Below are 22,373 nucleotides of genomic sequence, written 5' to 3'. Positions count from 1 at the left end.
TCATCACTCAACCATCATGAAAGGACACACACTGGGGGAAAGCCCTATCTGTATCAGGATTGTGGCAAGGCCTTCAGGCAGGGCACCCATCTTACTCACAGCACCAGAGGATCTACACAGAAGCTGTATGAGTGCAGACACTGTGGCAAAGCCTTCACACACAGTCCTTCTCTTACCAAACACCAGAGAACTCACACTGGGTAGACCCATTCCACATGGAAGACTTAAGCCGAACCATCCAGTACTAGAGACACCATTATCATTCTCATGAGAGCTAAGTATGCATAAGCATCAGTGTACCAACTCTCCTCAGAGGTCTGAGAAGTGACAGGGACCATCAAGCTCAAAGTTGTTCCTGGATCCAAAAAGTAAGTAAATGTAGACACCATAAATACTAAGGTCCATCAACTTGAATGTTCAATAAGGTATTCTAGTATCTACAAAGAAGAAAGTGAGCAAGCATGCGTCTGTTGATAGCTTTGTCTTCATTTGCATTCAAGGACTTGCCATAGTCCAAATCAGAGCTGTTCAATATGGTAAAAAAAAAAATGTAAAAGAACTAAATGAAGTCAGATTTTGTCATTCCTGACATCACATGCTTGAAGTGGTGCTAAGGAATAGTCAAATTTGACTGGAATGGTCCTAGAAAATACAACAGCAAAGTGTTTCCAAACCCAATGGCATCCTCATGGAATCTCGGTGAATACTCACTGTCTCAGCGCACAGCAGATCAGTGCCACAAACTTCAATTCCATAGTCCAAAATAAGCTGGCTATCTTGTTTTTAAGTAGAGGTTTGCGGGGGTGGAGTGTGGACCAAACCTGGGCCTTGAGCCTGCTAGACAAGCTCTCTACCACTAAGCTCAGTCAAGTCCCTTTGGGTTATCTTAATTTTATAACAAATTAATGTGCAATAGGATTTAAAGGCTTTGTATAGGAATATTTCAGATTTAGAACTAGTTACTATGGAGCCTCACAAATTCTTAGATGACTTCACTCTTTCTCAAATTTTATTGCAGAACATATGGGCATTAGAAATGCAGGTGTTGGTGTTTTACAAAAAAAAAAAGAAGAAGAAGAAAAGGGAGAATTAAACAGTTGTTAAGCTACCATCTTACGAACAATTGTCCTTCACATTGGAACCCTAAGTTCTCTAAAATTTCTTTTTTGGAAAATGAACAAACTAATCCTTTCCTGAAGTGATTTTTGATTTTTTTAAACTCAATGTCCAGTAACCATTTGTTTTTGTTACTATTTTGGCACTTATTTTGACACAGAATCTCAAGTAGCCCAGGCTAACCTTGAATTCTTGATGTTCCTACTTTTGCCTCCTAATTGCTGGGAGTACATCACCACATGTGGTAAACTTTTGCTTTTATATTCAACTTGGTAGCTCATTTTAATATTTAACTTCAACACTTTTGTTTTTCTACTTAACCTAAAAGTCCACAATATTTTATTGAACCCCAAATCCAAAACCAGTTTTCTAAAACTACAAACTGTAATTGGTGACTTGTCAATTTATTTAAAAGAATATTGGTTGGGTTTGGTCCTCAGCTATCAGTAGTATTTATACCAGATGATTTTATTTTAATCACAGTACTGGGATATAAATTTCTAACTATTCTGAAGCTTCTCTTGGAGTGGAACACGTTTAGTCTTCCAACACTGTCCTTTGGTATGCTTGTGGGAAACCTGTTTGGAATTGTATAGTTTTGAAAGTAGGATGTGGTGGCTCATACTGGTAGTAGCACTAGGGAAGCTGAGACAAGAGTATTGCCAAGTTCAAGGCCATCTTGGGTTATATAGTGAGAAGGCTGGTAGGGCAGTGGTGACTCACGCCTTTAATCCCAGCACTTGGGAGGCAGAGGCAGGCAGATTTCTGAGTTCCAGGACAGCCTGGTCTACAAAGTGAGTTCCAGGATAGCCAGGGCTATACAGAGAAACCCTGTCTCAAGAGAGAGAGAGAGAAATAGAGAGAGAAAGAAAGACTGGAAATGTTGCTCAGTATTGGTGCTTCCCTAGCTTGTACAAGGCCCAACTTGATCCCCAAAATAGGAAAAAAGAAAAAAAAGAGCTACATATGTGTGATACATGGGAACGAAGATGTGATAAAACCCATTATTTTAAATGTTAACCTACATTGTTTTAAATGTAACTACACACACCATCTCAAAGGCTGATGTTTGATAAACACCTATAATCCCAGCACTGTGAAAGCAGACAGGAGGATCGCAAACTCAAGGCCAGCATGGGCTATATAGGAAGAGTCTGAGCCTCAAAAAATATGAAATTATTTAAATATTAAAACTAGTCTCAGCTGGGCGTGGTGGCGCACACCTTTAATCCCAGCACTCGGGAGGCAGAGGCAGGCGGATTTCTGAGTTCGAGGCCACCCTGGTCTACAGAGTGAGTTCCAGGACAGCCAGGGCTATACAGAGAAACCCTGTCTTGAAAAAACAAACAAATAAACAAACAAACAAACAAACAAACAAAAACAAAAAAAAACAACAAATCTTTAAAAAAAAAAAAAAAAACCTAGTCTCGCCGGGCGGAGGTGGGGCATGCCTTTAGTCCCAGCACTTGGGAGGCAGAGGCAGAGGCAGGCGGATTTCTGATTTCAAGGCAAGCCTGGTCTACAAAGTGAGTTCCAGGACAGCCAGGACTATACAGAGAAACCCTGTCTCGAAAAACAAAAACAAACAAACAAACAAACAAAAAACCTAGCCTCGTTGGTGGCCTATAATCCCAGCATTTAGAAGGCTGAGACAGGAGGAGGATCAGGAATTCAAGGTCATCCACAGTTTTTCTTACAAGGCTGAGGTTTAAGACCATGTCTCAAAATAATACACAAAAAATAACTAAGCAAAAACCCAAACGCACATAGCAACAAAAAATTTGTCAAGAAGCAGGTGCTTGCTCCATGCTATAATTCTAACACACACAAGTTTTAACTGTTCAATGTGTACAGGGTATCTTTGAGATATATTGTGCTGATCACTTACAGCATATCAGTTCATTGGAGCTACATTTCAGAAGCTGACTGGACACGTGTGGCCACCATACCAGACACAGCAATTCAACAGCTGGTCCTTTGTTCAGCTCCCCTGACTTCCTTTGTTTCATGCCTCAGCCCTTCCCTACTTCCTTGGCTGACTACAGATAGATATATAGGAAAGATCAATTTAAGTGACTTAATGGGCTCTTGGACATAAATCTAGTTGAAGTAGATACTACTGCATACATACATACTACTTGAGAAATCCTAGTAACAAAGACAAGTTACAAAAGGACTGTGTGCTTGTAGAATGCTGGAAACAACTGATAAACAAGGAGGGAAAGTCAATTTGTAAACTTCATAGCAAGGAATTGATTTAAGCAATTGTCAATGAATGATATATACAGGGCTGGAATTTTGATTAAGAATAGGATACTTACCGTATCACAAAGTATCTCCCCACACTACTGCCTTAACACTCCAAACAGCTGAGGTAAATCAGGTATCACAACAAGGGGCACATGGGCATTGTGCAATCTTAAGACAAAGGAGCAAATGGGCACACATTCAAAGCATGGGTACATTGGGTAAAATGTTAGTCACAGCAGGTCTGAGTTAAGTAGTGCACCAATACCGTTTATACTGTTTTGTGCCTTTCCTGGAAGCTCAACTTTAGAATACAAAGACAGACTGGTTCATTTATACAAAAGAATCTGGAGGTGGACCCCCACGCCATCTTGGGTACAAACTCGGTGGAGGCTCCCAAGGTCCCCAGAGGACTGTCCACTCTGCAGGCACCCTAGCACACCGAGGATCTTGAGATCACTGGTGAGTGGAACACAACATCTGTTCCAAAAAACCCAGATGGTCTTGTGCTAGCAGGAACAAGGACAAAGGACACCTGCGGGACCAGTGGCTGGGGTTTGTTCCAGCCAGCGCCAGCCCTGCGCCATCTTGGGCCCGAGCTCGGCAGAAGGTTCCAAGGTCCCTAGAGGACACTCCACGATGCAGGCACCCTAGCACACCAGGATCTTGAGATCACTGGTGAGTGGAACACAATATCTGTTCCAAAAAACCCAGAGGGTCTTGTGCACCTTGCCTGCGAGAGCTTGCCTGCAGAGAGTGCTCTGACCACTGGGACTCAGGAGAGAGTTGGATGCTCAGGAGTGCTGACAGAGGCTAAAGAATCACAGGAGGAACAAGCTCCAGCCAGACACAGCTAGAACATCTAAGACCAGATTACCACATGGTGAAAGGCAAATGTGAATCTTAGTAACAGAAACCAAGACCACTCTACATCATCAGAACCCAGTACACCCACCACAGCGAGTCCTGGATACCCCAACACACCCAAAAAGCAAGATTCAGATTTAAAATGGTATCTCATGATGCTGGTAGAGGATTTTTAAAAGGGCATTAATAACTTGCTTTAAAAAATACAGGAGAACACGGCTAAATAGGTGGAAGTCCTTAAAGAATTACAAGAAAACACTGCTAAACAGGTAGAAGTCCTTAAAGAGGAAACACAAATCCCTTAAAGAAATACAGGAAAACACAACCAAATAGGTGATGGAATTGAACAAAACCACCCAAGATCTAAAAATGGAAGTAGAAACAATGAAGAAAACCCAAAGATTCTGAAGATAGAAACCCTAGGAAAGAAATCAGGAACCATAGATGAGAGCATCAGCAACAGAATACAAGAGATGGAAGAGAGAATCACAGGTGCAGAAGATTCCATAGAGAACATGGACACAACAATCAAACAAAATGCAAAATGCAAAAAGATCCTGACTCAAAACATCCAGGAAATCCAGGACACAATGAGAAGACCAAACCTAAAGATAATAAGTATAGATGAGAATGAAGATTTTCAACTTAAAGGGCCAGTAAATATCTTCAACAAAATTATAGAAGAAAACTTCCCACACCTAAAGAAAGAGATGCCCATGAACATACAAGAAGCCTACAGAACTCCAAATAGACTGGACCAGAAAAGAAATTCCTCCTGACACATAATAATCAGAACAACAAAACCACTAAATAAAGATAGAATATTAAAAGCAGTAAGGGGAAAAGGTCAAGTAACATATAAAGACAGACCTATTAGAATTACACCAGACTTCTCACCAGAGACTATGGAAGCCAGAAGATCCTGGACAGATGTTATGCAGACCCTAAGAGAACACAAATGCCAGCCCAGGCTACTATACCCAGCAAAACTTTCAATTACCATAGATGGAGAACCCAAAGTATTCCATGACAAAACCAAATTCACACACTATCTTTCCATGAATCCAGTCCTTCAAAGGATAATAAAGGGAAAACACCAAAAAAAGGACAGAAATTACAACCTAGAAAAAGCAAGAAAGTAATCCTTCAACAAACCTAAAACAAGGCAGTCGCAAGAACAGAATCCCAACTCTAACCACAAAAATAACAGGAAGCAACAATTACTTTTTCTTAATATCAATGGACTCAATTCCCCCAATAAAAAGACATAGACAACAAACTGGCTACATAAACAGGACCCAACTTTTTGCTGCCTACAGGAAACCTACCTCAGGAAAAAAGACAGACACTGCCTCAGAGTAAAAGTCTGGAAAACAATTTTCCAAGAAAATGGTCCCAAAAAACAAACTGGAGTAGCCATTCTAATATCGAATAAAATCGAATTCCAACCCAAAGTTATCAAAAAAGATGAGGGGCACTTCATAATCAAGGGTAAAATCTTCCAAGATGAACTCTCAATCCTGAATATCTATGCTTCAAATGCAACACAAATGATATACACTCACTGATAAGCAGATATTAGCCCAGAAACTTAGAATATCCAAGATACAATTTGCAAAACACATGAAACTCAAGAAGGAAGACCAAAGTGTGGATACTTCGCTCCTTCTTAGAATGGGGAACAGAATGCCCATGGAAAGAGTTACAGAGACAAAGTTCAGAGCTGAGACAGATTGAAGGACCATCCAGAGACTGCCCCACCCAGGGACCCATCCTATATAGAACCACCAAACCCAGACACTATTGCATATACCAGAAAGAGTTGGCTGACAGGACCCTGACATAGCTATCTCTTGTGAGGCTATGCCAGTGCCTGGCAAATACAGAAATGGATGCTCACATTCATCTATTGGGTGGAACACAGGGCCCCTAATGAAAGAGCTAGGGAAAGTACCCAAGGAGCTAAAGGGGTCTGCAACCCTATAGGAGGAACAATATGAACGAACCAGTACCTCCACCCTCAGCTGTGTCTCTAGTTGCATATGTAGCAGAGGATGGCCTAGTCAGCCATCAATGGGAGGAGAGGCCCTTGGTCTTGCCAAGATCACATGCCCCAGTACAGGGGAATGCCAGGGCCAGGAAGCGGGAGTGGGTGGGTTGGGGAGCGGGGGGGGGGGAGGGTATAGGGGGCTTTGGGGATAGCATTTGAAATGTAAATGAAGAAAATATCTAATAGGAAGGGAGGGAGAGAGGGAGGGAGGGAGGGAGGGAGGGAGGGAGGGAGGGAGGAAGGAAGGAAGGAAGGAAGGAAGGAAGGAAGGAAGGAAGGAAGAAAGAAAGAAAGAAAGAAAGAAAGAAAGAAAGAAAGAAAGAAAGAAAGAAAGAAAGAAAGAAAGAAAGAAAGAAAGAAAGAAAGAAAGAAAGAAAGAAAGAAAGAAAGAACCTGGAGATGGAGTACCAGGATGTAGCACAGGAAAAGCTATGACAATGGGGGAAAATAGGGTGACAGGTAAGTTAGGAAAACACATTTAGACTTGTTTTTACCAAAAGAAAACTTAGATCAGCAGAGAAAAGCAGCTAAATATGCAGTGCCAGGATCCTTACAGGCGCTGAGGCCATCTGATCAGTTTTCTAAGGCAGTGGTTCTCAACCTTCCTAATGACCCTTTAATACTCTTCATGTTGTGGTGACCCCCCCCAATCATACAATTATCATTGCTACTTTCTAACTGTAATTTGGTAGTTATGAATCATAATGTAGATATCTGATATGCAGGCTGTCTGATATGTGGCTCCAAGTTGAGCCATTGCTCTGAGGCTTTAGGAATGGAAGTGATTTGTGTCTTCTCCCAGGTTCCAAGAATCCCATAGAAAGAAAGCTACAGCAAGGATGGTGTCTGGTTCCCAGACTTGCTCACTGTAGGGAAGAAAATGTCCCATCACCAACATTCAAGGAAGCAGCTGCACAATCACAAAACAATGAGGTATAATATGAATGAAGAAATAAATACTTTATTATGGTAAGCCTCTGATTTGGGGGTTACACAAATTGCCTACTCAGACACTGACAGAAAAAGACATCCTTTTTGTATCTGCAGGGCAATTACATTTATGGTCAGGCAATAGAAACAATGTTGTAATCTGAAGTTCAAAGCAAAACCATAAGATCACCTATGTAGGTCACATTTGGTTCTCTCAGCTCGGATACAGATCGTTTCTTCAACCTGTATGTTTGTACCCCTCAACAGATACATTTGACGTGGTAGCAAGCTCTCAGACACTCCGCTGAGAAGCCTCACAGAACAGTATTTGCCTTTACTACATGATGCATTCTGATCTACTTTCATTCCATTTCACTGTTCTGTAATCTCAGTGGCCATCCACTGACTGCACCTCACAACTCACTAATGGGCTGAAACCCAGTCTGAAGTCAGCATATTTTGTGATCTTTGCAAGCTACTCCACATATGAAGACATAATTTGAACTAAGAAACAGCTTTTGCTCTTACGGATTCAGAAGTAAACCTGTTATCACGTACCTATGAAAAGGCCAGAATAGATGGCAAGAATTATGTGTGAACAAACAGGGAGCTCAAGGAGAAGCAACTGAGGCAAGGAGGGCTCAAGAAAGCGCCAATAGATCACATTTAAGGCAACTCAACACTTTGTACAATGTCAAATGACCAAAGTATAAGTGGTATTAAAATACTGCAGAAATGGAGTCTTCCCTCACATCTGATGGTTTACAGAATATAACATCAGACCAAAGTGTGTTTTTAAGATGAGGGCCCTGCCCCTTTCCAGTTCTTTTCAGCACATTAGCATCCAGAAAATAAGCACAGATGTGCCTGTAGAAATACCTCAAGAATCCACTACCACACATGAGCCTTAGGGTCACTCATAACTGTCATGTCATGGGACAGTCATAGCAGAGCTGCTTAGCCTTATACCTCAGGTTGTATAAAGAAAACCACCCACACACTAGAAGCTGCCAACTCTCCCACCAGTGAGTTTGGCTTCTGGCAGAGAAGGGCTCTGAGTGTGGCTTTGTTTGGTTTTTTGTATGTGACTCTTGTGGTGCTTGACCACAACCAAGCAGAACTGGAAGGGTTCCTAGCAGCCCTGGCTCACATAGCATGTCTCACTGCCATGACTCTTGTGATGCTCCATAAGGTTGGAGATCCATGCAAAGGCCTCCCCACATTCACTGCATGTGTAGGGCTTCCCTTGAGATGCATCAGACTTATCAGCTGAAGAGCATCCCCCAGCAGAGGTTCCTGAGTCCTGCCCAGAATCATGACCATCCACATGAAGCACTTTCCCTGCATCAAATGGCAGCTGGTAGCTGCTGGTGCTGGAAAGACACTCAGGGGCCATTTCATCCTCGTCATCTGGATGGGGCCTCTTTGTCCCAGTGCCTTGATGTGGCCTATCCTTGTCCTGGGCTGACTGCTGGATGACTGATTGCCTCTGGGGACTGGCAGGGCTTGAATCTTCACCCTCGGCATCCAGAGCCTTCTGAGGTTGCTGTTCCTCCTCCAGGGCAGTATCTATTGAAGCACTAACAGGAACATCCCCTGAAAGACTCTCCATCAGTGTCTCCCCCAGGGAGACTTCCTCACACACATTTCCTTTGCTTTCCTGCTGCCTGGTGCTGTCTGAAACAAAGTCACAATGTGAGCAGTCCTATTTCCCAGTCTCTGAGTCATAAACTGACGAACAAAAGTCAAGAAAAATATAATAAATTGTGAGGCCCAAAGGGCTAAGCACAGGGGAAGGGGCATCAGCTAAGAACTCTTGACATGCACAGCCTAATCCTCTTTACAACTCAAGACATCACACAGTGCAGTACCATGAGCCTCACAAGACCCATTATCTGCTCTTCCCTCTCCCAATCTATATGCCCTTCTTTCTTTGACACTCAGAATGCCTGCTGAGCTCAATGCTAATCACTCCCAGAGTGTTTTGTAGGTAAAGGTGACCATGTATATTCTGGTCAGAAATTCAAATGTTAAGAAGGAGCCTCCTGTGGATGAAGATCTGAAGCCATCTTTCTTGACTAAAGTGACTTAGTAATGGAGGAAGCAAAGAACTATGAGATGGTTCAGGGGACATGTCTGTCACTGGTAAGAACTAAATGAGTCTTGGCAAGCTACCCAGTTCTACCCATGATGCTCAATGAACCACTATAGTCTCTGGCTTGGCCCTGGAACAGTAGCATGCACACAAAACATGCAGAGGTGTGGTATGTGCTTTTGCCCTCTAGGATTCTCCCCCATGAAACCGAGAGGCATCTGTGAGAAAGCCAAAGCCCAGCCCTTTAGAGAAGCAATCAAAAAAACTAAGGTCCACAGCCTCACCTCAGCTCCACTGAGAGCCAGTGTCACTGGGCAGCATGTGGAGAGATGACTGGGATATCTGTGCCCTAGATAGGCCTCTGAACGAATATGACTGTGTGTGGCCCTAAGGAACCACCTAAAAGTAGCAGAAGGGCTACGGAGTTGAACTTAGTCAATTGACAGATCATTTAAGTGTGTAGTGTTTTGGGTGACATGCTTTATAGGAGTTCATTATGCTGCGAAAAATAATGAAACGGCATTCTTCCCCCACACAGTGGATAGGAAAATGATTAAAGTCAAAGCTGGAGTCTTTGTTGAGGCTAATGAAAGTGTTGCACACCCACCAGGCCCATATCACTACGTAACTCAACCTTACCTGGGAGGCTGCCCCCTGGCAGTTTTTCCACTGCACAAGGTTCCTCTGTCTCCAGCATGGAAGTTGGACCAGCCTGGGAAAATTGACACCCTGGGGTTTAGAGGGAAAAAAAGAAAAAGTAAAGGAAAAACAGACAAAAAAGCTAAGAGGCTTCATGTCTCATTGGATCTCTGGGACACAGACTGCAACTACCTTCTTCTCTGCATCAGGACAATTCCTATCCCGACTACCACCATCAAAGCTGCCCTCTAGTCAGAACCCCTGGAAAGCTGAGGTTTCTTTTTTTTTTTTTTTAAGATTTATTTATTTATTTATTTATTATATGTAAGTATACTGTAACTGTCTTCAGACACACCAGAAGAGGGCATCAGATCTCGTTACGGGTGGTTGTGAGCCACCATGTGGTTGCTGGGATTTGAACTTCGGACCTTTGGAAGAGCAGTCGGGTGCTCTTACCCACTGAGCCATCTCACCAGCCCAAAGCTGAGGTTTCTAAAGAAGGCAGCAGAGGCAAAGAGGAAGATGCTATGTGAGGCTGGAGGCTACCTATGGAGCAGCTAGAAAATGGGTAATGTCTAGAGTGGAGCAAAGTTGAAGCTCAGTAGCAGGGCAATCCCCAGTACCAATAAAAGTAAAAAACAAAATTAGAACCTAAATAAATAAATAACCTCAGGAGTCTAGATATAAGCATCCCTACAAATCAAGATTCCAGAGTAAGCACTTCAGTGAAAGACCATTCCCGAGGCCCAGCTCTGCACAAACAAGGGGAGAGTGCTAGAGGCTTTAAGTCAGGAGGTCTTTCCAAATCCAGATCTTTCCGTTCTCATAGGCCAGGGCTGCAAACAGAAAGCCCCAGATGGAACTCCAAAGCATTGACCAGAAGAAGTGGAGACCTTGGCAAACAAATCCTAATTCAAAGCCACTTAAAACATATTCAGCTTCAAACACTTAAATCACCCTTGGTGTCCCAACTACAGTTCCTGGGACAGGGTCAGAATCCTCCATGCCAACAGTTCTGGAAGAGGATGCAGGGTGGAACGTGAGCCAGTGGGAGGTGGGTCTCACCCCACAGGAGCAGCTTGCTGTAACTCGTCAGGTTATCCTCTGTGGGATCCAGGTGGTCCCATTCCGACTGTAGAGGCCCCTGTGGAAATGATAATGAACTCTAGAACAACAGCTCTGGCCCACCCTAAACTGCACTAAGGCAATAACCTTCCTCAGGTTACCCTTGAGTTTTCTCAAGGGCAGCTTTCTCAGCCACAGCACTATAGATATTGAGCCCATAATCCTTTGCTGTGCCCGAGTGTTACTATTGAGAGAAGGAATAAAGTCAACAGTCAAAAGGGAAAGGCCATGTGAGCTGCTAGGCAAGATCAGCCTCCCAGGGCCAAGAGGAGCCCCTTCACCCACCTTCAGCTCAGCTGTGGCAGAGTTGGCCTCTTTACTCTTTTCTCCCTCTGTATGCTCTCGATCCAAATGCACAGATTCCAGAGTAGGCCAAGCTGGTAGAAGGGGAGCTGAGGAAACAAGTTCTCAGTGGCTATGCAACTCCAAAAATAAGTATATCCCACACCCTCCCAGAGAGGCCCCAGGACAAATGCAGAAAAAACTCCTCCTGCACACGCAGGTCCAAAGCTCAGTCAACTCTCTACTTCTCTGCAATTGACAAAGCAGGGTGCACACAAAACTAAAAAACCATAAAGACATTCAAGCTTATCAGTGACCCAGAAATGCCAACTCAGATCACAAAGCACGGACTTATTTTTTGTGCCAACTAGATTGGTAGAAATGTTAAATAGCAAACAGTGGGCACCATTTTATGCCGGCTTGCAGTATATCACAAAGGTTTTAAATAATCACAGGAATGTTAAAGTGTATGTGCCCTCTGGCCAGTGGTTGTTAGGAGACCATGTCACACAAGCTAGAGTGCAACAGTAAGGCTAGGATACTGTAGCCTATTTTAAAAAGCAAAACAGAAAGACTGAGTATACAGAATGCTGAGCAGCTGAGGAACCAAAACTTTGACCACAGCTGCCCTATTTGAATAACAAATGAGAGGGCACAAGTACACCATAGTCCCACAGATCTTGTATACACATATATGATGTACAGAAAGACACGAACATACATACATGCTCTAGGTAAAGGTTTGAATATGCTTGGCCCAGGGAGTGGTACTATTAGGAGGTGTGGCCTTGTTGGAGGAAGTTTGCCATTGTGGTGATGGGCTTTAAGACCCTCATCCCAGCTTCCTAGAAGCCAGTCTTCTCCTAGCAGCCTTCAGATAGAAGATGTAGAACTCTCCTACACCATGCCTACCTGGACACTGTCATGCTCCTGCCTTGACAATACTGGACTAAACTTCTGAACCTGTAACCCAGCCTCAACTAAATATTGTCCTTATAAGAGTTGCTTTGGTCATGGTATCTGTCTGTTCACAGCAGTAAAACCCTAAGACCCTCTACGATAGGGTAAGGAGAAAAATAATTTTTGGCAGTAAAAGGTGAGGGTTTGACTTAGAGCCTCATGCTGCTAATAGGAAGTATCCTACACTGGCATTGAATTATATCCACAATGACATTATTTTTTTGGTTAATACCCATGTACGGCTGACAAATTTTGTAAAGCAAATTGAGAAAAAAAATACATATGTAATATACACAAGAACCTACAGAAATAAGTCCCCACTATGATTCAGACATCCATGCCTTGCTACATGACTTCCCGCTGGCTTTCATGCTGCCTCCACCAACCACACCCTCCCTTTCCCAACCACAGACCCCATGCACCTCCTCAGTGAAGGCCAGCCACAGCAAGACGATCGCTGCTACTTACAAGTATCACGGCGTACCAGGATGTCCCTAGGTCTTAAGTTTCTGTTAGGACTTAGCAACCCACATGGTAGCAGCAAGGGCTCAGGACACCTCTCATCGTCTCCCTCGCTGAATAACGATGATGACCCACCCGGAGAACACAACATCATTCCTGTGTACAATCAAGGCAATAGTGATTCCAATAGGTTGACACACAGCAAATCCACAAAGGGCCAGATATGGACCCAAAGCATGGCCTGAGTCTCTAGGCTAGAGACCATCACCACCCATCTCTCAGGCCCCACCCTTAGATACAGAGAAAACCTCCAGCTACCAATCCACCCAGAATATTTACCTAGTTTTTAAGAGCCTGGTACCTGCCTTTGATTGCCCTCCAAACATCTGGAAAGCAAATGTGAGGGCAGGAACCCAAGGCAGTGAGTGTCCTAGTCCATGAGGCAAGCCTGATAGAAATGCCACTGGGCACAGAGGAGGGGGCTCCGGTCCCTGGTGACTGAGGGGCTCCCTTACCAGCTCAGGGATGGTTGTCTCTGTGCCCCTTAACACATGGGGTGACTACACTCTCAGGAAAGCCACGGCTGGGGTCTGAACTCTATGTTGCAGATTCCAATCCTTCCAGGACCTCCTGCCCGTCTCCTCTAAGGCATGCTTTCTTCTAGGGTGGCAGCCTCACCTGGCTCCTCCAGGATGTCAGAGATACCCTCCACCAGGGAGGCAGCTTTCTTGCAATTCTCGGGATACTGGGCTACCACCCAGGGACGGACCCTGTCTGGCAAGATGCCCAGGAACTGCTCCAGAACAAGCAGCTCCAGGATCTGCTCTTTGGAGCAGGCCTCGGGCCTCAGCCACTGGCGGCATAACTCATGAAGCCTGGCCAAAGTCTGGTGAGGCCCAGCTGCCTCCTGGTAGACAAACTCCCGGAAGCGGAGGCGGGAAAACTCAAGGTCAGCAGCAGATCTCTCAGTGATGGTTTCTGTTTCCTTCAGCTGGCTAGGCTTTTCCTGTTGGTTGCACTGATCCTTCTGGCTAGGCTCTTCCTGTTGGCTGGGTTCCTCCTGCTGGCTGGGTTGATCCTTCTGGGTAGGCTCTTGTTGTTGGCTGGGTTCCTCCTGTTGGTTGGGTTGATCTTTCTGGCTAGGCTCTTGCTGTTGGCTGAGCTCCTCCTGCTGCCTGGGTTGATCCTTCTTCCTAGGCTCTTGTTGTTGGCTGGGTTCCTCCTGTTGGCTGGGTTGATCCTTCTGGCTAGGCTCTTGCTGTTGGCTGGGTTCCTCCTGTTGGCTGGGTTGATCCTTCTGGCTAGGCTCTTGCTGTTGGCTGGGTTCCTCCTGTTGGCTGGGTTGATCCTTCTGGCTAGGCTCTTGCTGTTGACTGAGCTCCTCCTGCTGGCTGGGTTGATCCTTCTGGCTAGGCTCTTGCTGTTGGCTGGGTTCCTCCTGTTGGCTGGGTTGATCCTTCTGGCTAGGCTCTTTCTGTTGGCTGAGCTCCTCCTGCTGGCTGGGTTGATCCTTCTGGCTAGGCTCTTTCTGTTGACTGAGCTCCTCCTGCTGGCTGGGTTCCTCCTGCTGGCTGGACTCCTCCTGCTGGCTGGGTTCCTCCTGCTGGCTGGGTTTCTCCTGTTCACTGAACCCTACCTGCTGAATTGGCTTCTCTTGCTGAATAAATTCTTCTTTTTGGGTGGACTTATCCTGCTGAATGAACTCCTCCTGCAGAATCAATTCCTTCTGGATGGGCCTCACCTGATGAATGAGTTCATGTTGGATGGAAGCATCCTGCTGAATGGGCTCCTCCTGCTGGGTGAGTTCTTCCTGTTGGATGGGCTTATCCTGCTCAATGGGCTCTGTCTGCTGCATGAGTTCTTCCTGCTGCATGGGTTCATCCTGCTGCATGGGTTCTTCCCACTGGCTGGGCTCATCCTGCTGCATAGGTTCTTCCTGCTCCATGGGTACATCCTTTTGGCCGGGTTCTCCCCACTGGCTGGGTTCTTGCAGTTGGACAGACTCTTCCTCTTGACTGGGCTCATCCTGCTGACTAGGTTCTTGCTGCTCACTGAGTTCATTCCCCTGGTTGGGAGGATTATCCTGCTCACTGAATTCTTCCCTCTGACTAGTCTCCAGCAGCTGGATGGGTTCTTCTTTCTGGATGAGTTCCTCCTGCCTCCTGCATTCCTCCTGCTGGCTAGGTTCTTGTTGCTTAATGAGTCCTTCCTGCTGGATGGGTTCCTCCTGCTGGCCAGGTTCTTCCTGCTGTGCTGTATCTTTTGACCGCAGAGTAGATGGTTCTGGTTGGGGTGGAGAGCTTCTAGGAGAGGCTAACACCCTCTCCAAAGGCAGCATCTTCACAGGCTGCCACAGAAATATAACTGTGCCAAGAACTCAGCAAAGACAGCAAAGATAACAGGGTAACCAGGAGAGGTCAGCAGTACCTGAGGAAAAGCAAAGGACATCAACAAAACAGATGCCCACAGAGTGAGACCCCAGCTATAAACCTAGATGAATATACCATACAATATCAGTAAATTCATTTTTACTATGTATATTGTATATATGATATAGGTCGTATCACACCAAGTCAGATTTACAACATCACTATAACATCTAAGTCTTTATTATTGGAACTTTAGTTCCCCAAAACAAGAAGGATCTCAGTGCAGCATTGTTCTTCTCATTAAAACTACTAGATCTCAGGCTGGAGAGATGGCTTAGAGGTTAAGATCACTGACTGCTCTTCTGAAGGTCCTGAGTTCAAATACCAGCAACCACATGGTGGCTTACAACCATCTGAATTGAGATCTGATGCCCTCTTCTGGTGCATCTGAAGACAGCTATAGTGTACTTACATATAATAATAAATAAATCTTAAAAAAAAAAAAAAAAAAAAAAAAACTACTAGATCTCATAAACCACCACCAAACCCAGACACTATTGTATATGCCAACAAAATTGTGCTGACAGGACCCTGATATAGCTGTCTCCTGTGAGGCTCTCTCTGCCTGGTAAATACTCACAGTCATCTATTGTATGGAACAGCGGGCCCCCAATGAAGGAGCTAGAGAAAATACCCAAGGAGCTAAAGAGGTCTGCAACCCTATAGGAAGAATAACAATATGAACTAACCAGTACCCCCTAGAGCTCCTGTCTTGCAAAGATTATATGCCCCAGTACAGGGGAATGCCAGGGCCAGGAAGTGGGAGTGGGTGGGTTGGGGAGCAGGGCGGGGGGACTTTCAGAGAAGAAACTAGGAAAGGGGATAACATTTGAAATGTAAATGAAAAGAATATCTAATAAAAAAATTAAATATAAAAACAAAAAACTACTAGTTAAGGATACTTATTGCTCTGGCAGAGTACCCAGATTCAATTTGCAGCACCTACATGGTGGCTCACCTCTATAACTACAGTTCCAGGGCATCTTATGATCCCTTTGACCTGTGAGGGCATCAGGCATGCATGTATCACATGCATGAAGGCAAAACACTACCACACATAAAATAAACTCCAAAACCCACCCAAACCCAGTATATACCATTGTCCTCTGCAGGACCATTCAAATGAAAGGCTTGGGGTTTTTCCTTCTAAAAATAATCAAGGAATTCAAAATAAAATCTGTCCATGACAACAGCTGTCTCCCTACCTAACCCCAGCTTACCCTACAGGCACCTTTCTCATGTTTTACAGGGCTGAACTCTAAAGTGGTCCCTCAAGGTCCATAGTCCCAACATGTCTTCTCACACACACTTCTTTCATACTACTTTATATCTGCATACTGCTTGTCTCCCACATTGAAACCTTATCCCTAAGAGAGCAGGGTTATTTATAGACAGGTCACTATAGGCCCAGCAGCTCTGGCTTCAGTATTTGTTCACTATGCCTTTTATGAAATATGTATCTTTATTAAAGGGCATCCTATGTATGTCTAATGGCCAATATGGAATCTCATACCCATCTATCTGGGGTCATTCAGGACCTATGTGAAGAATAAATGAAAGAATAGAATAACCTAGCTACAGGGACAGCCTCACCCCTACCACACCTACAATGGCAGTACTCATTCCTTTTTGCCCCAGCATCTGCACTGAGGATCCTTAGACCACCCACTAACGCTTAGCATTTTCTTATGATCTCTTTCTCTCTGAGGGTAGGGAAACTGCCTGCTTTCCTTATAGCTGTCAGGTAAGAGCTCTACCTGGCTCCATCATGTCATCCTCTGTCCCTATCTTCATCATCCTAACATTATTGTTTTAAACCTGTGTGTCAACCACTTCATGTTCTATTGATTCTTCTTTTTAAAAACAAATTTCCAGTTTCCCAGATCTGTCTTACTTTGGGTTTCCTTCACTACCTCAAGTTTAAAAATACATCCCCTCATTCATACTCCTAGAACAAAGGCAATATAAAGCCTCAGATAACATTTTAAGCCCTTGAGGTTGTCTTGATGGTGACTACTCACCTTTGTCCTATAGCAAGGCAGCCAGAGCCCTAACATGTTTCTATGCTACTGCCTTTCTGCCAGCCTCCATTCTAGGCTCTTTTCTTTACCCACATTCTACCTCGGATTCTCCTGGAGCATCTTTTGATATGAAGTGTAATGTCACCCTCAGTGAGACAACACAGCCACCAGAACTGTGGATACAGAACTCTATGTAACAAATGAATAGTTATGTGGGCACATAACTTTGCTTTCTTTACCCATCAGGCACATTCATCCTACACAGAACTTGTGTCCACAAAGTTAACTGTAAACTTGCTAAGATGTCCACACATACAGATTTATCAAACCAGGCCTTCTTGGGGGCTCATGTCATCTTCGCAGTCTCACAAGCCTCTACATGTACAAAAAATAAACCCAAGGTGTAGGTGGGGAGAATATTCACAGTGAGTGCTGGGCTCAGGTTCTACCTACAAACTGACATAGCTGCTCCATCCTTCTTGCTCCAAATTCCTCATGAAGTTCTCCCTGCCTAGAGTCCCTAACGGATCCTCCCCACATCCACTTCACCACTGGGGTCATCACATCACCATTACCTCTGCTTCTTTTCAGGTGGCACAGCAGCCCTCAGTCAACTGTTTGGGATCCATCTCCTCCTCCACTTTCCCTGCTCTGCTCTGAACACAGAAGAGGTATGGGGCCCAAGGACTAAGTAGAAGCACGCATAAGCCAATAGCCTAATCAGTGGAGGACCCTGTCAGCCCCTAGGAATAGGAAAGAACCATATGCCCCCATTTCCTTTACCTAAAAAGAAAACTCCTATGGCAATAGGAGGCAACAGCCTGACCTGAACAGCCAGAGGCCCACCCCCCTTCAACATGAACCTCTGGGTGTCAGGACCAGGGGAATAAGACCACCTTGAGAATCTCAAGTGAGCTCTACTCCTAAGCATGCTTTACTTGCTCTACCTGGCCCTAGACCTGGTTACACTGCTACAGGGACTTACTAGGCAGAAAGAAGACCTAGTGAGACCAAACAGCCTGAATGAAGTCACACTCCCAGTACAAATAAGACAGAGATTGTGGCACACCATGATGCAGAATGACCCCACCATTTCATGGCTGCCCAAAAGTTCCCTTGGATGGGTTTTCCTGGACTCCAGCCCGCAGATTTCAGGAGACAAGAAGTATGGGTCAAACAAGTATTAAGGGTTGTATTCTAGGCCTGAATGCTGTAGCTGAGAAAAGTGGATGGGTGGACAGCTGAGTTAGGAGAATCCCCAAAAAATCCTCATTGCAGCTCTTGCCTTAGCAGAAAACAAATCCACCTTCTCAGGCCCTGTAAACCTTTCCTAACCACTAGGATCTGAAGATAATGAACACTAACCTCACTGGGACATCAGAAATTAATCACACAGTCTCCCCTGTACTCACAGATATTAACATAAATTACAAAAATATACAAATGACCTTTAAAAGAATGCAAAAGCACACACAATGGATCATTATTAAAAGGGTTGCTTTCTGTAGTCTCTGCCAAGAATATGCTCTATATTCTCATATGACACGACACAGAGTCGAAGTCGAACAGATGTCCTAAACAAACTGACCAGGGTTGCCAAAAACAAACAAACTCAAATTCACAGACCCAAACATCAAGATAAACAAAGGCTCACAGCAATGGCTTGTGCTGTAAGATCGAGAATTGACAAATGGGACCTCATGAAACTGCAAAGCTTCTGTAAGACAAAAGACACCGTCAATAAGACAAAAAGGCCACCAACAGATTGGGAAAGGATCTTTACCAATCCTAAATCAGATAGAGGACTAATATCCAATATATAAAAAGAACTCAAGAAGGTGGACCCCAGAAAATCAAATAACCCCATTAAAAAATGGGGCTCAGAGCTAAAAAAAGAATTCTCACCTGAGGAATACCGAATGGTTGAGAAACACCTGAAAAAATGTTCAGCATCCTTAATCATCGGGGAAATGCAAATCAAAACAACCCTGAGATTCCATTTCACACCAGTCAGAATGGCTAAAATCAAAAATTCAGGTGACAGCAGATGCTGGCGAGGATGTGGAGAAAGAGGAACACTCCTCCACTGTTGGTGGGATTGCAAGCTTGTACAACCACTCTGGAAATCAGTCTGGCGGTTCCTCAGAAAATTGGACATGGTACTACCGAAGGATTCCACAATACCTCTCCTGGGCATATATCCAGAAGATGTTCCAACTAGTAAGAAAGAAACATGCTCCACTATGTTCATAGCAGCCTTATTTATAATAGCCAGAAGCTGGAAAGAACCCAGATGCCCCTCAACAGAGGAATGGATACAGAAAATGTGGTACATTTACACAATGGAGTACTACTCAGCTATTAAAAAGAATGAATTTATGAAATTCCTAGGCAAATGGTTGAACCTGGAGGGCATTATCCTGAGTGAGGTAACCCAATCACAAAAGAACTCAAATGATATGTACTCACTGATAACTGGATATTAGCCCAGAAACTTAGAATACCCAAGATATAAGTTACAATTTGCAAAACACATGAAACTCAAGAACAAAGACCAAAGTGTGGACACTTTGCCCCTTCATAAAATTGGGAACAAAACACCCATGGAAGTCAAATTACAGAGACAAAGTTTGAAGCTGAGACAAAAGGATGGACCATCTAGAGACTGCCATATCCAGGGATCCATCCCATAATCAGCCTCCAAACACTGACACCATTGCATACACTAGCAAGATTGTGCTGATAGGACCCTGATATAGCAGTCTCTAGTGAGACTACGCTGGGGCCTAGCAAACACATAAGTGGAAGCTCACAGTCAGCTATTGGATGGATCACAGGGCCCCCAATGGAGGAGCTAGAGAAAATACCCAAGGAGCTAAACGGATCTGCAACCCTATAGGTGGAACAACATTATGAACTAACCAGTACCCCGGAGCTCTTGACTCTAGCTGCATATGTATCAAAAGATGGCCTAGTCGGCCATCACTGGAAAGAGAGGCCATTGGACTTGCAAACTTTATATGCCCCAGTACAGGGGAAAGCCAGGGCCAGAAAGTGGGAGTGGGGGGGGGGTATGGGGGACTTTTGGGATGGCATTGGAAATGTAAATGAGGAATACCTAATTTAAAAAAAAAAAACAAAAAAAAAACAAAAACAAAGGTACACTTTGATATTGGGCCCTATTCTGGCTCCAGAGCAGGAGAGAAAACCTCCACAGGATAGTGCCAGAATGTGGAAGGAAGATCTTGTAACATTCACGGTGGACTCTGAGAGGCTGGCTGAAATACAAACCAACATAAGGGAGGGGAGGATTGAGCATGGAAGCAGTGGAGGAGGAAAAAAGAAAAGGCAAGGAAATGGGACAACACTAACAAACTCTGCACAAAGCGTAGGAAGGACTTCTACGACCTTGGAAAGCCAGCCCGCAGTGGTCCACAACACCTCTTACCTGCCCCTTCATAGAGTAGCACTGGGAAAACTAATGTTCTCTACTCCTCTCCAAGCCCTCTAGGTCAGGACAGCACCTACAACACCATTTTCACCCCTCTTCCGTGAAAGGGGCCCCTACACAGAAGCCCAAAAGTGTTCTCTACCCCCATAACAGAGTGGACCCGTGCATTCTAAAGCCCCGTGTCACCCCTCAGTCCAGTGGAATCTCTCCTAGAAACCTCCCCCACTTTCCTACTCTCCCACCCCCATGGATCTACGGATACCCTCAACCCTGCCTCTCCAGGACACAAAGACAGGGGTCCCCAAACCCTCCTTGGCCTTTATACGCTCATCTTTCCCCTCTGTGGACTTCCCATCCCTACCAAAACCTACACCCACCTTCACCTAATGCCCTCCTCTCTTCCTCGACAGCATTCTCCCACCCTGAAGGGTCCGGTGGACTCTACCCCAAACTGCATCTAAGAAGCAGTAGCACTGGGCCTTCACCCAGTCAGGATCTCTTAACCTCGCCCCCTGTCCGTTGCACACCAGGAAACCACAACCCCAAGACCCTAGCACATCCCACGTGTCCTCCAGATACCTCTTTCCGACACAATACTAACGTACTGCGTTACCGAGCCACAATCCCACACGTGGTACTTCCCACTCCACACGTTAGAGCCACACCCCCAATCCTGCCTCATCCCACGCCCCACTCACGGTGCCAGCTCTACACGCTTGCGTTGCTACAGTCGCCTACAGCGCTCTTGGGCCACACCCCCACCCAAAAGCCTGCTCAGTCCTGCTCTCTCGGCCTCAAATTCAAACGCAGCCAAGGCCACATCCTCACGCAGGAGCTTTTAGCTCCCCTCCACAGCATAGCACCTGCGGCGACACTGCCACGGTGGGACACCCCCCTCCCGCCCTCCCCCCAGGGTCTCTGCTCCTGGCCCAACCCACACTAGGCAGGTGCATCCCTCCGCCCGACCCTGTACACCAGCCGAACACCTACGGCCCGGCGTAGAAGGCTGCCAGGCGGCCCGACCCACCTGCTGCGCAGCGTTGCCCCTCTGACTTGCGCAGTCTCGAACACCGAGCGGCGATGGCGGCCCGCTGCAATACGCGTGCGCGGCCTGCAGCACCGTAAACTGCGACCCCCAGCGTGCCGCGGGGCCGTTCGCCAGACCTGGGCGGGGCGAAGCTGCTGTGACCGCTCCGCCAGTCAATCAGAAAAGGTTGTCTCCGCTTCGCCTCCACGTGCGCTCGCGTCACTTCCGATGCCATGGCAACGGAGTAAACAATCGGACACCCCACCCCACCCCCACCCACCCCCAAAAAGGAACCTAGTACCACCAGAACCTGAGAGGCGGAGACAAAGACTGAAATACACAGGCTTAAGAAACAAAAACTCTCAGGCACCTTGAGACCCAAAGACAGTAAAGTAAAGATCTAGTCTAGAAGTCCAGAGATGAGACAGAGAAACTGAGGAGATGGAGACCTAAAATGGGGATCCTGCACAAATGAAGACTCAAGACCATGAACAGTCAAGAAACAAGTGCGCAGACCTACTGTGGGCAGACCGAGCTAAAAACCTCACTGTAGTGAAACACCCTGAGACAAGACTTCAGAGAGGGAGAGACTGGGAGGAAGGCACTGAACAGACTGGCTGAAAACAGTTAAGGTTTCAGAGAGTAAACTGAATTCAAACACCTCACCAGATT

At 45.4% G+C, this 22,373-nt stretch overlaps 1 protein-coding gene across 2 annotated transcripts; it reads right to left on the bottom strand.

Moving 5' to 3' along the window:
* Window positions 1-7,227: 7,227 nt before the first annotated feature.
* Window positions 7,228-21,763, bottom strand: Zscan18 (zinc finger and SCAN domain containing 18). 2 transcript variants are annotated; one of them, XM_029479250.2, is made up of 7 exons: window positions 21,702-21,763; window positions 13,452-15,200; window positions 12,780-12,929; window positions 11,355-11,461; window positions 11,010-11,088; window positions 9,945-10,034; window positions 7,228-8,887 (listed from the first exon to the last, which is right to left on the bottom strand). In XM_029479250.2, exons 2-7 carry the CDS (start codon window positions 15,109-15,111, stop codon window positions 8,343-8,345), a joined length of 2,631 nt encoding a protein of 876 aa, XP_029335110.2. In that variant the 5' UTR covers window positions 15,112-15,200; window positions 21,702-21,763; the 3' UTR covers window positions 7,228-8,342. The 2 variants fall into 2 exon arrangements, with proteins under 2 accessions (XP_029335110.2, XP_085698370.1); XM_085842244.1 differs by lacking the exon at window positions 11,010-11,088 and having other exon boundaries at window positions 8,710-8,887.
* Between the last annotated feature and the right edge of the window lie 610 nt (window positions 21,764-22,373).

Source organism: Mus caroli, unplaced genomic scaffold (assembly GCF_978045245.1).
Source record: "Mus caroli unplaced genomic scaffold, Mus_caroli_1 scaffold_8, whole genome shotgun sequence".
Taxonomy (NCBI): domain Eukaryota; kingdom Metazoa; phylum Chordata; class Mammalia; order Rodentia; family Muridae; genus Mus; species Mus caroli.
This window is presented reverse-complemented; position numbering and strand designations above follow the sequence as displayed.

Coding starts and splice junctions, on each gene's coding strand:
- Zscan18 (XM_029479250.2), bottom strand. CDS start 15,111: ATGCTGCCTTTGGAGAGGGTGTTAGCCTCTCCTAGAAGCTCTCCACCC. Junction 12,930..13,451: donor TGACATCCTGGAGGAGCCAG/GTGAGGCTGCCA, acceptor GATTGTACACAG/GAATGATGTTGTGTTCTCCG. Junction 11,089..11,354: donor CTGCCACAGCTGAGCTGAAG/GTGGGTGAAGGG, acceptor TCATTTCCACAG/GGGCCTCTACAGTCGGAATG.